Raw genomic sequence first — 15,280 nt, 5'->3', positions numbered from 1 at the left:
TTTGGGAGAGAAAGGTTTCTCCTGGGAGTTGTGTATGCAGAGCTGCGGATTCGGTATAACGGCAGAGTACGTATTCTACTCGAAATATACGAACGCATAACTACCGATCTCCATTATAAAGTGGAGTGCCAAGTGATAATGTGTTCGTCGCTCGACAGAAGTTACTCATACGGAATTCTCGATTAATGAGCCACTCAAATGAGTTGTTTCAAGCGTCAAGTTGCAGGGATTAGGGTTCTAGGCTTATGGTCCCCCGCATCGGGCACATAAAGCCAGCTGTCCCTTGCCCCTCCTAAAGGAAGCTAAACTCAGGACAACTCGCCGGTTTTGACGAAACCGAGTCCGAATTCCGTAACCGAAAGAGCTGAAGACTGACTATTTCTTACATGGTCAATCATGAATGTTTTCTAGGCAGTGGTGCTCACCATGGCGTGCCGGGATAGTGACATAGCCGCCGCGCCGGGCTGGGACAGCACTGAGAAGACACCCGACTCGAGATTCAAGAACAAGTGGCTATGCTCCTTTGACCCCTCTAGAAGTGGGGGGTCGGTTTTCTCCAACGGGCTGCGGGACAGTTGAGGGGTTAATCTGCGCGATTGCGAAGGGGTAACTCAAGTTTTGAATAAATAGAACGGCGTAGTGACGCCTGGTATTGACTCAAGGCCAGCAACAGTCCGATGACTGCTCCCCATTCTCCATCAACCCTTCTCCGAATCTGTATGAGTACCAGGGCCCTTATTTACTCTCTGGGCTTCGAATAATACTCAGGCCATTATGGAAAGCCCCATTTTTGTATCCATACCGGGCGCATGGCACACTCTGGACACCTTCGATCGCCTGCGTAGCCTCATGGCCGACCAAGGGCTCGAATCGATAGCCATTGCCAACCATTCCGTCAGCGCGCAGCCTCCGAATGTTGCCCACCCCACCAGCGGTCTCCATCTCGATATCAAGCACACAAAGGCCACCCTCCAGAAGTTGGTCAACCACGGGCGAGAAGTGGTGGTCGTCATGCATTCCTACGGTGGAGCCGTCGGCGCGAGTGCCATGGAAGGATTGGGGTATGCGCGGCGATCAAAGGCCGGGCTTCGAGGTGGTGTCATAATGGCCGTGTGGATGACAGCCTTCGTGTCGCGCAAGGGGCAGTCGATGCTGGATCTCCTCGGAGGTAACTGGGAGCCCTGGATGCGGTTTAAGAACGACGACGGCTATGTTTAAACCTCGAACGAATCAACCGTGTTCTACAGCGTTCTGACTCTGAGAGAACAGCAGAAATGCATTGCTTTGCTCAAGCCACAGCCGATGGTGTCCTTCACGGAGCCGGCGCTATATGAGCCTTGGCATGATATTCCTTCCATGTATCTTTTCTGCGATAAGGACCTAGGAATTCCGCTGGCGGTTCAGGAAGCGTTTGCAGAAAGACTAGGCACTCCAGTGACCTTTCATATCGACGCCTCCCATTCACCATTTTTGAGCCAGCCCGGCAAGGTGATCGAGGGAATCAGATTGGCGCTGAAGGCCGGTAGAGAGCAGAGTGGGATCCCAGATTCAGGTGGCTCGCGAAATTATTGGGACATTCCATCACGCACTTGCATTGTTGTCTTGTGTGGTTGAAAATGTTCATGGTATAGGTGTTCCTGCTATGGGTCCCTTGGGATAACGCTGCTGTACGCTAATGGGGATGGCCATCACCGTCATATTTTTCTGTCGTTCCATTGGGGGATTGGGAGGCTTGAATCTCAACATGTACCCGTGCTTTGCGTATCCCGTGCTTAGTTGGAATCTCGCTTATGGAAAATGTGTATCTCCTCCCAAATGGTACACTAGGGGATTACACACGTGATGGCAGATACTTCATTAGGCGCAATACGGAGATATTTCCGCCTTCAGAGTCTAGTTCGTAGAACAGAGTCCACAGTACAGATACCCAATTCCGCCACCCCGCATGAAAAACCCATATATCGGAATGAAGAGCTTGATTTCGCGGCCCTAGAACCAAAGAACCCCTGGCATTGGTGGAATTGAGGTCATCACGGGTACAGCCGAGGCCTAAACTAATCTCTGAAGACCTCCTCGTAGAGTTGCATCCCCCGCACTTCACGGGATTTCGTTATAAGATGTGATTAGCTGTAGGCAAAGTACCGGGTAGTGTGATCCGTGTCTCTTTGAATTGCAAGCGCCTAACAGCTACTTTCTCCTGCCAAGCACCTTCGTTCCATTCCTGTTAAGGTAAACTGTGCGACCTGGCGCCAGCCTGCGTAAAAAAGATCCCTCGTCAGCGGAGTAAGCCCATTCTATCAGATTCGAAAGGTATTTGACTACTGCGGGCACCTGGTTGAAGGACATGTCAAAAGATCAGAGTTATGGCTCGCAGCAGAAGAGCCAATCAAGGTATGTTTTGAAGATCCCCAGCCCTACGAAAATCCTTTCTTGAAACTGGTAGGAATCGACATACGATTAGGATAGAGTCTTCTCGATCAAGAGAATGTGGAATGATCGTCAACCCCGCCCTTGATCTTCGGCGTAGGGCTCAGCGATACGATATTGCGGGGTACCCCGTGGGGGGGGGGGGGGGGATGGGGGACAGCATCTTATGAGGACTGTGATGTGTGACCGGCTGCCCAATAATGGCGCAGCGCCGAGGCCTTCAGGGGTATTGTCCTGGTCGACCAGGTATAACATCGACCACCAACAGTCACGGTGGCGCGCTAGAATTGTGAAGAATGCAAGCCACAGTGCTCATTTTGCGGGGGAACTGGACTAGGCGAGAATTATAGAAGCTTTGGGCCATCTAGATGGCGCAATATTGCCTCATTTCGTCCTACCAACACATGCTCATCAGCCTCGCTGGTTGCATCGAGGTTCTGGAATGTGATTCCGAGGTTGCACTGGTCATAAGGCAGAGATACATTGCTCAGGGTGATAAATAGCGGACGTGGTCCTCAGTTCTGCAAAGTCTTCAACCCACAAAAACCGAAAAGACTAGCTCTCCAGATTCTCCAATAATACAATCCAATTGCCATCAGGACTCGCTGTCAGCCCAATTGTCCAATAATGAAGTTCACCACCAGTTTCTTCACTCTCGCCCTGGCCTACAGTGCCTTTGCTGAGCCCATCCCCAAGGCGAAGCGCGCGCTATCCGACTACACCGGCGTCTTCAATGCTATCAGCGCCCAAGTCGCCACTGTCTCTTCCACAGTGGCCTCCTACGTGGCGGGCTCGACCCCCGGTTCCGCCGTACAAGATGCGTCAACCGAGCTCGTGACGATTATCAACGACGGCGCGGCCAGCGTCGCCGGTTTTGACTCTCTGACCTCCCTCGAGGCCCTTCAGCTAGTCGCTCCCATCCAGGACCTGACGGCCGACATCAGCGACCTTATTGATGCTGTGATCGCCGCCGAGCCCAACTTCGTGGCAGATGGTCTTGATGGCGATGTTCTTGCCTCGCTTCAGGATCAGAAGGCTGCCGCTGAGGGTCTGCGGGATGCGATCACGCCCAAGGTTCCGGCCGCTCTGCAGGATATCGCCAATGAATTGTCTGAGGGGATTGTCGCTGAGATCGACCGGGGCATTGCGGCTTACTCTGACTAAGTCGACGATTTAACGTGATGATGATCTGGATGACGGGGAGATGATACTGCATGTGGGGATAGAAGACTATTGGTCAAGGTGGCATCGAGTTAGTATCTGTTTGATGAGTGTTGTTAAGAGATGGGTCTGCCTACTCTTAAGGCTTTGGTGTTTCCTCTGTCGAGTAGCCACCTTCAAAGTAGTGAATGCATGATCAATAATATACTCAGTACAGATTTGTAAACGCTGACCCTGGCCTTCGTAATTACAGCTAAATATTCTCTTGTACACAGAGTCCAGGACAAGGAGGGATTTACTTTGATAGGCCCCCTGCATGGTGATTATATCTTCGGCTAACAAGATCAGGCAGTAAGTGCTTGCTCAGTCCCACGACCCTATAAACCTCCGGCCAGGAGACCAACCTCTTAATTCAGCGTGTCCTACCAAGGACCCTGTTGGCGTTGTCCATAGACTCGACACAAAAGAGGTTGGCTTGAGGTCGAATCTAGTCTTTCACTTTGTGAATGCTCCTGGGTCGAGGGTAGATTGCTTGTCGTGCATGAGAGCAAGTACTTAAGCAGCATTACCACTTCGTCGAACATAGGGAAGCGTGCCACACTGGTGATGGTTTTCCTTTGCTGGGATATCAGGGATAGATTCTAGAATCAGGGGGAACGGATATAGAGGAAGGTGCCTACGAGTTGAGGGGCAGATGAGTTCTACTCTAGAATAACCTTGAATGACCTTCGAAGTAACTATGTACACCATAACAAACAAACAAATATACATGTTTTTCTTTCGTTGGCCTGTGATTACGCAAAAGTGAAGCGTGACATACCAAAGGACAAAGGATCATTGTCAAATCCAGGCTTAGATCATGTTATTTATCAAGAATGCGTTACTAACTGCAATGAGACAGGGATATCTTCTTGGGGGAACGTTCCCTACCCATGGAGACAAGACAACGGAAGAAATACGTGGAAGAGGCTGCAAGATGTTGAAGCAGGAAGAAAGAGAAATGGTGAGCAGGCAGATGATATGACGGCACCGGAAAATGTGTATTCCCGAAATTTCTCGATACGGATGGAGCGCGGCGTCGAGCGTGGCACCGTTTCTTGCTTCGTCCACACCCCGCGGAAGCTTAAATAAGACATAAAATGCAGACTCTGACCACAGAGACTCGGTTTGCCAAGCGACGTCGGCGTCGGATCCCACTGTCCTGCGAGTCCTGCCGTGTCAGGAAGTCTAGATACCTTTGAGCCCCATAGAACACTCCAGATGCTGACGAAACTAGATTGAAATGTAATAGAGAGAAGCCGTGTCAAAATTGTACAGCTCGGGGAGAGGAGTCAGCATGTATCTTCCAGGGATCGACACATGGAGCTCTGTCATCTTCCCGTACGGAACAGAATGGCCACTCGATGCGCGAACGGATTGACCGCTTGGAGGAGATGGTCAAGCGACTTATCAGCAGCAACCAGAGTGACCCGTCAACCGCTGCTCCATCTTTCAGTGGCTCTTCAGCACTGAGAGGTGTAGATGTTCGTAGTTCAACTCGCGCTGGCAGGACCTTTTTGGACGGAGAACATTCTGTGTATAAACCAGCGGACGATTGGCAGGATGTGCTGAGAGAAGTTCGTTACCCCATGCCTTAGGTCGCCACACTAACTAGCCCAGATCAGCGAACTGAAGGTGGCGTGGGGTGAGCCTCCGGACGAACCAGTTGTCTCGCATACCTTGACGAACTCGGTTGATGGGACCAGTCTGCTTTTCGGCCATGTTCAGCGGGTAGATATCCCAGAGATCCTGTCGTCTCTGCCGCCGAGAAATGAAATGAGTAAACTCATCCAGTGGTTCTTTGATAGAAAGAACTTTCCCATATCAGTTCCTCGTGAGTTCTTCGTATATTGTTGACAGAACGAGCTCATTGTTTCGTAGCCATCATACATGAACCAACCTTTATCCGGGAGGTATGGCTGTCCTCCACTGCTGTGATATGACTCTGACTTCGTAGTATAACACCCACCTGAACAATCCGTCTCAAAGCAATGTCATCTGGATCGGACTGCTTTTCTCTATTCTTGGAATTGCAACTCTCGCCATGCAGCTTGGGGAACAAGGATACCAAGAAGAGGCCGAGGAAAGATTCCATCTGTACCGACTACGAACATCACAGTGTCTATTACTTGGTGATATTGCCAAATGCTTGCCATATACGGTCGAGACATTGCGTTTCAATGCGACCGCCGAACTTAACAGGAAGGACGATAATAGCCGGGGCTTGTGGATTATGACAGGAGTTATTGTAAGGGCGGCAGTAAATATGGGTTTCCACCGCGACCCTGAACATACATCTGCTTTCTCGACCGTCGAAGGTGAATATAGACGACGGGTATGGCTTTCTGTCAAGAGCATGGATGAAGTGGCATCGTTTCTGTCTGGGTTCCCGCGGATGACTCCAGCAATTAACTCGGATGCGAAGGAACCACTTAATGTTCACGACTGGGAACTAGGAGAAGATATCAAAAGCCTCCCGCCCCCAAGACCACTGTCAGAACCAACGTCAGCTTCGTATCTGATTATCAAGGGACGCGTGTTTCATGCTCTGGGCGAGGTTATTGATTTCATCAATGGCCCCTGCCCGGACGACTATGCCAAGGTGATTGAGATCGATCAGTTGCTAACCAATGTGTGGTCGGATGTTCCGATGCATATGAGGGTGGATGCAAATGACCTAAAGTACAGCTCACCCCGGACTCCGGCCGACTATTCAAAATTACAGCTAGCATGCATGTACCACCATGGCATCTGTACCCTGCATCGACGGTTCGTCCGAAAACGTGCAACTTGCCGGCCGGGCGACATATCCCGCTCTCGCTGCCTCACATCATCTCTGGCATTGCTGCAGTACCAAAGACTACTGCAGCCGTCCTGGTACGCCTACTCTCGAACACGACAAATGCTGGCGCCTGCGGCCATGACTATCGCTCTTGAATTGGCGATAAGACGAAGAGAGTCGGGTAAGTTCTCAGAAGTCGAATCTGACACTCTGATCCAGGCACTGGAGATCTCTGTTTCTCTTTGGAAGAGTGCATCGGATTCTGGTGATGAAACTTCAAGAGTGTACAAAATCTTGGACGATATGCTCCGGAGCTACCAAGCTGGCGGTGAAAAGGTAGCCACAAAACCGGAGGCCTTGCACTCTCCCGGCCACGGCGGAAGTTGTGGGCATGACTATGGTCTGTTTGATGACTCTGGCATCGACTGGGTCAGTCGTCTTTTTTGTTATAAGTAGCTTTGTACTGACATGGTGTAGGCCTGGTGGGATGAATTGGTTAAAGATTCTGGGCTGTGGGATGACCATGCCATCCTCTTTTGATCGGGACATCAATCAAGGTATACGCATTAAGAAAACCCACATGTAATCCGTATTTAACTATCACACACAGTTTCTCAGTTTTTTTTAAGATTGAGCGGCATAGATTACATGCCGAGCCTTCATTCTTTCGATTTAGTCATGTTGCTGCCTTTATACGTCATAGGCACAGGTGACGTGGGGTTAGATGCCTGCAGTCTCCCCGACACGCAACAGCACGTTCAAGGCCTCGGATCAATGCGCCTCTTTTATCTTAATTGACATTTCCTCATAATAAAATGTCAGACTACCTGCAGTATTACAGCAATAATCTTGAGTTGCCTCAGATCGAGAAGGCAACCCTGCGCCGGACACTTGAGGTCCTCAGCAGTGCGGTTTGCAATGGCGTCAGTATCATCGAATCTAGTGCACTAGCGAGTAGCGAGTATGATGGCCGCGGGCTGTATACCGGAGAGCTAGGTATCGTTTCCTTCATTTAACTTTCCAAAAAGCATAGTCTTGAATAGCATAGCAGCTTTTTCATGATCTGGTGTCCTAATCGCATCTCATAGGAATCGCTGATGCATACTTTCGTCTAGCACAACAAAAGCCTGTCCTAGAAGATACTGCCAGCTCCCTGCCGGACTTCTTAAGTCTAGCCAGTGCGCGAATCCCAACTCGTGGTCCAGAAATCCCTCTGCGGATTGGAGGTCTCTCACCTCTGGCGTCTAGATCGCCAATCGCTGCTGTTGTACTAAGGATCCTCCATAAATGCGCCACTGGGAGGGTTGAAACTATCTCCGCTCACGATATTGAGTGCCTTGGTAATGCGGTACATCTGGCACTAAGTCATGGTTCCACTGCCTTCTACCATGGCCATGACCTGGGCGCGGATGAGATTCTCTTCGGCCGTGCTGGGCTGCTGTGGGCGCTTCTGAATATCAGGGCAGCGACGACTGACCTTCCACATGCGCAAAAGGAAATTTTCCAACCAATAATTAGTCAAATTCCTGAAATTGTCCGTTCGATCACTGATGCTGGCAGAGAAGGGGCTGCAAAGTATAAGAAGAGCCATGGCAAAGCCGACGCCCTTCCATTGATGTGGCCATGGAAGCCTGGGTACTACGGAGTTGGGTGGTAAGTAGTCCACCGGAAGGGTTAACCCTCGCTAACAGTACAATTCTGCAGGGCTCACGGATTGTGTAAGTACTTTTGATACCTTCGGATTACAGTTACTGACTGAGGCAGGCGGGATAATACCGGTTCTTCTTGCTTGCAACTTAGACGAACTAGCTGACTGTCTGCCGGAGATTGGAGGAACGATCAGCGCGCTATGCAGGATCTGTATCGCGCACAATGGCCATCTACCAACCAAGATCCCACTCCGATCTTCATCTCGCCAATCACCGCTAGTCCAGATGTGTCATGGGGCACCGGCCATCCTGGGCCTTCTTGGCTGCGCCTTGAAACACACAGAGCTGGTCCTGGAGCACTGGGAGCCGAACTGGAACCGTGCCGTCTGTCTTGCCACGGATCGCGTGTGGGAGCAGGGTCTTCTCTCGAAAGGCGGAGGTTTGTGTCATGGCATTGCGGGAAATGCATGGCCTCTGCTCCTCCTCCATGACGTCTTTGAGTATAGCAGCACCATCCTAGACAGAGCCAGACTAAACTACACCACGCGAACATCAGATCTGGCTGCAACTGAGAGTCTTCTCTCAGGAGACTTTTTTCTCTCTCGGGCAATTGCAATGATGCTCTATGCACGAGAGAGCCCACCGTACAACGCGTCTCCGGAGACCGCGTCCAATAGTCATCGAATGCCTGACAACCCATTTTCGCTCTTCGAGGGCCTGTCGGGCACTGTATGCGCCTGGGCAGAAGCCAGCATTGTAGTCAAAGCACGGCTTCGCAAACTCGAAGTTGGTGATGAGGATGTCGACCAAGATCCCATGTTCAGGAGCTGTAGACAGAAGCAACTAGGGTTTCCTTGCTTAGGTGGGAATGGTGCGACTGGGGTTCTTTGATGCGATAGTAGCGGAGGTCAACAATCCTTTTATAACCTTTTTGGAGAGATTCGTCCCTTGCCAGGTCAATCCCGTGATGCCAGTACTCGTTGGGTCTCTATTCTTTTGTTCGCCAACTCCTTTTGTCGTAAACCGGGCTCCAAGAATAAGTGAGCTCCTTAAGTCTCTTGTTAAGCTCATAAAGGCAGTTCTTCAATTCCCATAATCTCATTCCCCAGCATTAAAGAATGACTCCCAATCACAACTGGTGTTGAAGGCAGAAAGAATCTTCTAACGGTGTGTAGTGCCCAGAGGATGTGTATAGAAGAGTCTCCCACTAAATTTGCGATGTCCGTCACCATCCCACTATATACAAAGGGTGCAGAAGCGTGTCCTCTAGAAGTCGTTCTTCTCTCCCAAGCAATATGTCAAGAATATGCTAGTAATAATCAGATAACGCGGCTTAATAATACTCCCGTAATTATTCTATTGTGTACTTACTGTATTTGAGAGGTAACACCAGATGTTATCCACTGTAAGAGCCTGCGTGGCATCTTGTGCCTGGAGGATATGAGCCCTCATTTCTTGAATAGCGGTATCGTGCGTAACAGGATTTAGAGGATGGTCCTAAAAATATATTATGCCTCGCGCAGTGCTGTTTCTCTGCCTATCACCTTGAACGCCACCGCATTCCTCTCAACCTTACCTCGAACAGACAAACTTATGTACGCCTGTCCTGTTGATGCAGAACCTCTGGATCGCTATAGAAAAGGTGGCTATCATCCAATATTGCTAGGAAGCTTCTTGTCCGATGGGAGATACAAGATACTTCATAAGCTAGGATGGGGAGGTTACTCAACTGTCTGGGCTGCAAGAGATCGAAAGTCACATTTCCTGGTTCATCTGGGTTTAATATTATACTGAATGCAGGGAGGGAACTTATGTTGCTGTTAAGATCTGCTTGTCTGAGAGAGAATGCGATAGAATCCAGCGAGAGCTAAACATGTTGAAGAAATTGGCATCAAAGCATGCTCATTCCCAACATGTCGTGCGCTTGGTTGATAACTTCAACACAGACGGACCCAGCGGAAAACATCAGTGTCTTGTCTTCGAACATCTAGGGCCAAGTCTCTCTGACGCGATAGATACACGCTCCTCCGATGGGAGACTTCCAGGAGAAATCGCCAAATCCATTACAGAGCAGGCTCTTCTTGGACTTGACTTTCTACATCAACAAAAGATCGCACATGGAGGTTTGTCACACCAGTGTTTTTCATATGTTTACTTTTTTTATATTACCCTCCCAAAAAAGCATTTTGACGCGATGCTCACTTCATACAGATCTCCATACTCGCAATTTAGCTTTCGCCTTAGACGCTATCGACGACGTGTCAGAACATGATTTTATTGAGACATTAGGGAGACCGGAAATTGGGCATGCCTACAGAAGCAATGGTAAAGATCTTGAATCAGGCATTCCCAAATACATTGTCAGGCCTGCAAGGTCCAGTTCATTGCCTTTGTCCAAAATAATCAAGATTGTCGACTTTGGTGAATCGTTTTGCCCGCAAAATACCCCGCGTTCTCTATACGCCGTTACCAGTTCGTGCGCCTGAATTCGGAGACCGCTTGGATTATCGGGTGGATCTCTGGAGCCTGAGGTGCTTGGTAAGAAAGGCTGCGGCGTTTTGAGCCTGGTTAACTTGTGGCAGATTCTTGAAATTTTCGTTGGCCAACCACCCTTCGACAGCTTCTTGATAACACCTAAATTCTTGGTGGATCAGATGCAGGAATTAACTGACGAACCACTACCTGAAAGATGGCTGGGATTATGGGGAACGATGAGCGGTGATGTCGCCTCAGAAGATCCCAAAACTAGATTACAAGAATGGTTGGAAGAGATGTATTTTGACGGTGAACGAAAAGAAGATTTGACGGCTCAAGATATTGGCAGGCTAGGGCATATTATCCAAAAGTTGCTGCGTTTTGACTCGTCTGGCAGAGCATCGGCGAGAAAAATCTTGGACGACCCCTTGTTCAGGGACTGAAATAAACAATGAAAATATGTACAGTTCATATTCTGGGACGCTGAGCTGGCTGAAAGTATCGCAATTATTGAGGCAGATTTTGATAGGGACATTATACTTATCTTACTACTTAATCATGGTCAAGATCGTCCTTGAAAGAATCATTATGTACATCATTAGTCGGAAGTAATGAGTCCCGCGTTTCTGAGTATACGTTTTCTTACCGGAGACAGTTGCCTGGTCTGCCTTCTGAGCATGGAAACTCATAGGTACTTAACAATCAAGCCTGAATTCTAGGGGTGTCCTACGGCACTCTGTTTCCTTTAATTCTAAACATACTACTTACAGAATGTATGAAAGCCTTGGCTAGATTGTCCTTAGGCGCGCAATGCTGTAAAAAAATCTTTATTTCTAGCAAAGAGTTCCTCCATGGCGTTTAAATTTGGTAAGCATAGAGGCAAATGTAGAAGATTGACCCTCAGCTTGCAAAAATAACTGTTTAGTTCTTCGAGGCAGTGAAACAAAGGATTATCCATAACATGAACAGGCTTTTATTCCAACCATGCCCCATAATAATGCAGTAACTCTTGTAAGAAAAGTTTTGAGAATGAAGAAGTCTGCTAACCGTGATAAACATAGGGCAGGAATGTCCTGCAACGTGCATAAGGTCAGGGATTTGATATTCCTGAACACCATAGAACTTACAATGAGAGACAGGGAGACCACCCCTTTTCCTAAAGCATATCCGTTTATCTTGTCTGCACTCATCCATATAAGATTTAAACGAGAAAAAGAAACAATGAACTCGAAGTATGACGGAAATAGACATCCTTTAAATCCTGAACGCGTCCTTGGCTTTTGCTTAGCTGCCTTCTCTGTCCAACCTTCATGCTTCAGTACATGAGGCACTCCATTCTGTTACAGGTCCTGATACTCTCTAACCGTTAACAACCATCTTTTCAGAGTATATCCGCGGTCTAGTGACTGGTTCCAAAGAACTTGAATCATAAGAGGGCCAAATTTCGTGGCTGTCTTCCTTTATTTGGCAGTGCTGTCACGCTGCCGAATATTTAACCATTGACGCATGATTCTTGACTGTTTGTTTACTACAATTAACAGGCTCTGACATCGTAAACTCTTTGCCCATATCATATTAGAGATTATCTTCATAGTGGACTGAGCAAATCGTGCCGTTATGTTGGTTAATATATGATTGACAAGATCTACAATAGGATCATTTGGCAAGGTTAGATAGATCGGCTACGCCTCAAGAAACCCCTGCACTTTAGCATATAGGCATATTTGAATATTATACAATACACAACTCAATAAATCGGAGATCTGTGACGAAAGAGGCGCTGCGCTATCTTGGCATAGGGTCCAGAAGACAGAAGTAATCGGAAGAACACTGCTTGCAACCAACTGTACCGAGATAGATAAACTCTACAACTTCTCGGCCCTTCCCAGCAACCACTCCAAATGCCGATACGCCACGCGCGGCTGATACTCCGGCGTCATATGTCCACTCTGATACGTCTCGGCCCACATGAGCCCACGCTCATAATGCTGGACTCCCATCGTCCCCTGCGGCTGGTTAACATCCAGCCCGTTTTCCGCGCGGACCTCTGCCCACTCAAGATCTGGCAGGTCCGCACCAAGGTAGATCGGCTCACTTGGCCGTTCCTGGAACCCGAGCTTCCCGTTCCAGGTCATGTTCTGGATCGAGAGCAACGTGCCGTTCGTGATGATGATCATGTCATAGTCACCGTTGCCGATAAGCACGCGGTTCGTCGCTTCGATCACTTGCGGAAGGACGTGCTCGATTGGATTGGCCGAGATATCACCTTCCGACTCGGGGCCAGCGTCTCCGCCCATGAAAACGGCGTGGTTTGAGCAGATGGACCATTCGATCGACTGCGGTGCGTGCATGGCGCGCTTCACATCGGGCCGGTCGAAGTAGACCGTGGGCGCCCCGTCGGGCTGGTACGTAAGCTCTGTTGGGAAAGCGAGCACATCCCATTGCAGGGGACACATGAGATTGACTTCGTAGATGTCGAAGCAGGTATTCGCCGCGAAGGCTTCGTTGTTGATCAGGTCGAAGACGTCGCAGGCAAGGTCCGCCTCCGAGCTGTAGTTGAAGTACTTGGGTGGTTGGACGCCGGATGGCGGGAAAACGAGGTACTGGTCAATGAAGTCGGCGTAGCCGCATGTCTGGTGCATTTCCTCGATCTGCGCCATGAAGGAGCTGTTGAAATTGAAGAGGTTGGCGTTCGCTTGGACGAAGGGAACGGCGGGGATCTGCTCTTGCACGACATCGTGCTGCCCGATGCAGGGGTCATAGACGAGGGCGCCTGCATTGTTTTAGCATAATTTCTTTTTCTTTCTGTTTTTTTCAACTTGTACGGATGGTGAGACTGACCAGCTAGATCGTAATACTCGGTGTCATTCTGATCGAGCATAGCAGCGCTCACGTAGGGTACGTATCGCCCCGCGTAGCTCTCGCCGGTGACGTAGATCTTGAAATTCTTGATCCCGAACGTCTGCTGGAAGTTCTTGAAGAACTTGACAAAATCCTCGGCGGTCTCCTCCTGCGAAATGGCTGTCGGTTTGCCGACCGAAAAGCCCGTTCCGACGGGCTGGTCGACCCTATAACAGCATCCAACATCTTAGCCCTATACTCCTCCAGAACATACTCTCGCACGTAAATCCGGGGACAGAAGAGGTGCGTACCACAAGACATTTGTCAGATTCACCCACGAATAGGGATTTTCCACTGGCTGGTAGGTACCGGGCAGCCACAAGAAGCGGCCGTTCTCCTGGAAGAAGCCCTCAAGCGAACTACACCCCGGCCCGCCGTTCAGCCAGATGGTGACCTCGTCAACGGGATCGCCGAGTTTCGGCTGGAAGGCGAAGAACAGCGCGCGCGAATCATTGCCCTTCTCGATAGGAATCAGCCCCGAGTAGAGTTCGCCCACGTCGAAGTACACGTCGGGAAGATGATCGACGAGGAAGGCTTTTGGCATGTTTAGCATAAGAAGCAGCATTGGAATAATTAGGAAAGTCTTATACGTACGCGATGTCTGGTCCGTCAGGAACCGAAAGTCCGATTTCGGGAGTTTTCCAGAGGCAGTAGCATTATGGAGGTGGGAGGCACGCTTCGCCAGATTGACCGAGTCGCGAGCACGCTGGCCAAACCGGCCATGAGGCGATGATGCTGCAGCGTAGTCTGTGCATAGAGACACAGCTACAGCAGCAGCAGATAACACATTACCGACCCTCATTGCGAATCCTGTCTTTCGGTCTCGAGCGGGAAGAGCGGAAAGTTAATTCTTACACACCCCCATCACCACGACCAGCGGAACGGTCATTTATAAGCTGTGCAACAGTGGAGAAACGCATGGTAGAGTAGAGCCGGTGACCTATGATCAGCGGTGGACAGATTGAGGTTACCTCCGTGTCGCCGTCCAAGACAGGAACGGGCATGATCTCCCAACGGGAGATCAGGAGATGAGGCCCAGATGCCAATCATCGCTTCAGGAAGAAGAGAAGTGGGGAGAGGGGAGAGATAAGCAATGCTACCTCGCTAGGAGAAGGCTTGTCCGCCACCAAGCTTTTGCTTAACCTATACCTACCTTGGTAGGTGAATGAGAGATATCGCCGAGGACCTGCCCATTTTGAACTAGTCTAATTCATCATCTGCTTTATATTCATGGCAACATGATTCATGACGAGATTTAGACAAATAAGTCGTTTTTAGCCTAACTTAAGGTCGAGTTTATGTATTGCATACCATTTTATACGTATACCATTGTTATGCCCTTTAGCGATCGCATTGATACACTTGTCAATATGGTTTGGAGAAAATCTCAGAACAACCAGACAGGAAAAAAAAAAAGGAAAAAAGACGTGCTCTGAGAGTAATGACCTAATCAATGGTATTAGAGATACCGTCTTAGCGGCACACAGGGTAGATCAACTCGAGCACTAATGACATATCAGGATGTGCTTAAATTAAAGGTGATGCCACTGCCCAGCCACGCAAATTATAAAGATAGGGTTATATGCCAGGCTCGCAGTCTTCCATGTGACGACTAGACCGTAAGGTATCTGATAGGATACGTAGCAAACCCGCTCGACAATTTAATCACCTTGAACCCGATATACATATTTAAATGGGAGCCATACCACGGTTATCGTAATTTAGTCCGTCTCCTCTTTAAACATACTGTTTATGTCGGGGCATACTGCCCTCTGGTACCGCCTGCCCCTGGGGTCGAGCTCGCTTAGTCATCATTCAGTAAGCTAGATATAGATAGGCGGCCATG

General features: G+C 49.3%; 6 protein-coding genes across 6 annotated transcripts; 5 read left to right on the top strand and 1 right to left on the bottom strand.

Moving 5' to 3' along the window:
* Positions 1–774: 774 nt before the first annotated feature.
* Positions 775–1,660, top strand: BDW70DRAFT_149236 (alpha/beta hydrolase; the record flags this gene model as incomplete). Its single annotated transcript, XM_073738978.1, has 3 exons — positions 775–1,190; positions 1,248–1,534; positions 1,632–1,660. 3 exons carry the CDS (start codon positions 775–777, stop codon positions 1,658–1,660), a joined length of 732 nt encoding a protein of 243 aa, XP_073597193.1.
* Positions 1,661–3,054: 1,394 nt separating this feature from the next.
* Positions 3,055–3,591, top strand: BDW70DRAFT_149235 (cell wall mannoprotein 1 family protein; the record flags this gene model as incomplete). The annotated part of the gene is made up of 1 exon (XM_073738977.1): positions 3,055–3,591. The coding sequence occupies one exon, from the start codon at positions 3,055–3,057 to the stop codon at positions 3,589–3,591; it is 537 nt and encodes a 178-aa protein (XP_073597192.1).
* A 952-nt stretch (positions 3,592–4,543) lies between these two features.
* BDW70DRAFT_27074 (Zn(II)2Cys6 transcription factor) lies at positions 4,544–7,113 on the top strand. Its single transcript, XM_073743644.1, has 7 exons — positions 4,544–4,813; positions 4,865–5,204; positions 5,248–5,461; positions 5,509–5,540; positions 5,585–6,838; positions 6,887–6,966; positions 7,020–7,113. Exons 1-6 carry the CDS (start codon positions 4,728–4,730, stop codon positions 6,947–6,949), a joined length of 1,989 nt encoding a protein of 662 aa, XP_073597191.1. The 5' UTR covers positions 4,544–4,727; the 3' UTR covers positions 6,950–6,966; positions 7,020–7,113.
* Positions 7,114–9,205, top strand: BDW70DRAFT_27075 (lanthionine synthetase C family protein). The gene is made up of 4 exons (XM_073743645.1): positions 7,114–7,405; positions 7,498–8,062; positions 8,114–8,127; positions 8,174–9,205. The coding sequence occupies exons 1-4, from the start codon at positions 7,225–7,227 to the stop codon at positions 8,947–8,949; spliced, it is 1,536 nt and encodes a 511-aa protein (XP_073597190.1). The 5' UTR covers positions 7,114–7,224; the 3' UTR covers positions 8,950–9,205.
* A 307-nt stretch (positions 9,206–9,512) lies between these two features.
* On the top strand, positions 9,513–11,071 carry BDW70DRAFT_166880 (serine protein kinase). Its single transcript, XM_073742111.1, has 5 exons — positions 9,513–9,825; positions 9,863–10,181; positions 10,270–10,479; positions 10,532–10,596; positions 10,641–11,071. Exons 1-5 carry the CDS (start codon positions 9,550–9,552, stop codon positions 10,974–10,976), a joined length of 1,206 nt encoding a protein of 401 aa, XP_073597189.1. The 5' UTR covers positions 9,513–9,549; the 3' UTR covers positions 10,977–11,071.
* A 1,123-nt stretch (positions 11,072–12,194) lies between these two features.
* On the bottom strand, positions 12,195–14,550 carry sxa2 (putative pheromone processing carboxypeptidase (Sxa2)). Its single transcript, XM_073743643.1, has 4 exons — positions 14,029–14,550; positions 13,686–13,968; positions 13,375–13,601; positions 12,195–13,306 (listed from the first exon to the last, which is right to left on the bottom strand). The coding sequence occupies exons 1-4, from the start codon at positions 14,234–14,236 to the stop codon at positions 12,399–12,401; spliced, it is 1,626 nt and encodes a 541-aa protein (XP_073597188.1). The 5' UTR covers positions 14,237–14,550; the 3' UTR covers positions 12,195–12,398.
* Between the last annotated feature and the right edge of the window lie 730 nt (positions 14,551–15,280).

Source organism: Aspergillus foveolatus (assembly GCF_047715535.1).
Source record: "Aspergillus foveolatus strain CBS 279.81 unplaced genomic scaffold BDW70scaffold_16, whole genome shotgun sequence".
NCBI lineage: Eukaryota > Fungi > Ascomycota > Eurotiomycetes > Eurotiales > Aspergillaceae > Aspergillus > Aspergillus foveolatus.
Note: the sequence above shows the minus strand (reverse complement) of the source record. Positions and strands in the feature narration are given on the sequence as shown.

Coding starts and splice junctions, on each gene's coding strand:
- sxa2 (XM_073743643.1), bottom strand. CDS start 14,236: ATGAGGGTCGGTAATGTGTTATCTGCTGCTGCTGTAGCTGTGTCTCTA. Junction 13,969..14,028: donor CCTGACGGACCAGACATCGC/GTACGTATAAGA, acceptor ACATGCCAAAAG/CCTTCCTCGTCGATCATCTT. Junction 13,307..13,374: donor CGAGTATTACGATCTAGCTG/GTCAGTCTCACC, acceptor AAAACAATGCAG/GCGCCCTCGTCTATGACCCC.
- BDW70DRAFT_27075 (XM_073743645.1), top strand. CDS start 7,225: ATGTCAGACTACCTGCAGTATTACAGCAATAATCTTGAGTTGCCTCAG. Junction 7,406..7,497: donor GCTGTATACCGGAGAGCTAG/GTATCGTTTCCT, acceptor CGCATCTCATAG/GAATCGCTGATGCATACTTT.
- BDW70DRAFT_27074 (XM_073743644.1), top strand. CDS start 4,728: ATGCAGACTCTGACCACAGAGACTCGGTTTGCCAAGCGACGTCGGCGT. Junction 4,814..4,864: donor GAGTCCTGCCGTGTCAGGAA/GTCTAGATACCT, acceptor TGACGAAACTAG/ATTGAAATGTAATAGAGAGA. Junction 5,541..5,584: donor AACCAACCTTTATCCGGGAG/GTATGGCTGTCC, acceptor CTGACTTCGTAG/TATAACACCCACCTGAACAA.
- BDW70DRAFT_166880 (XM_073742111.1), top strand. CDS start 9,550: ATGGTCCTAAAAATATATTATGCCTCGCGCAGTGCTGTTTCTCTGCCT. Junction 9,826..9,862: donor ATCGAAAGTCACATTTCCTG/GTTCATCTGGGT, acceptor GAATGCAGGGAG/GGAACTTATGTTGCTGTTAA. Junction 10,182..10,269: donor ACAAAAGATCGCACATGGAG/GTTTGTCACACC, acceptor CACTTCATACAG/ATCTCCATACTCGCAATTTA.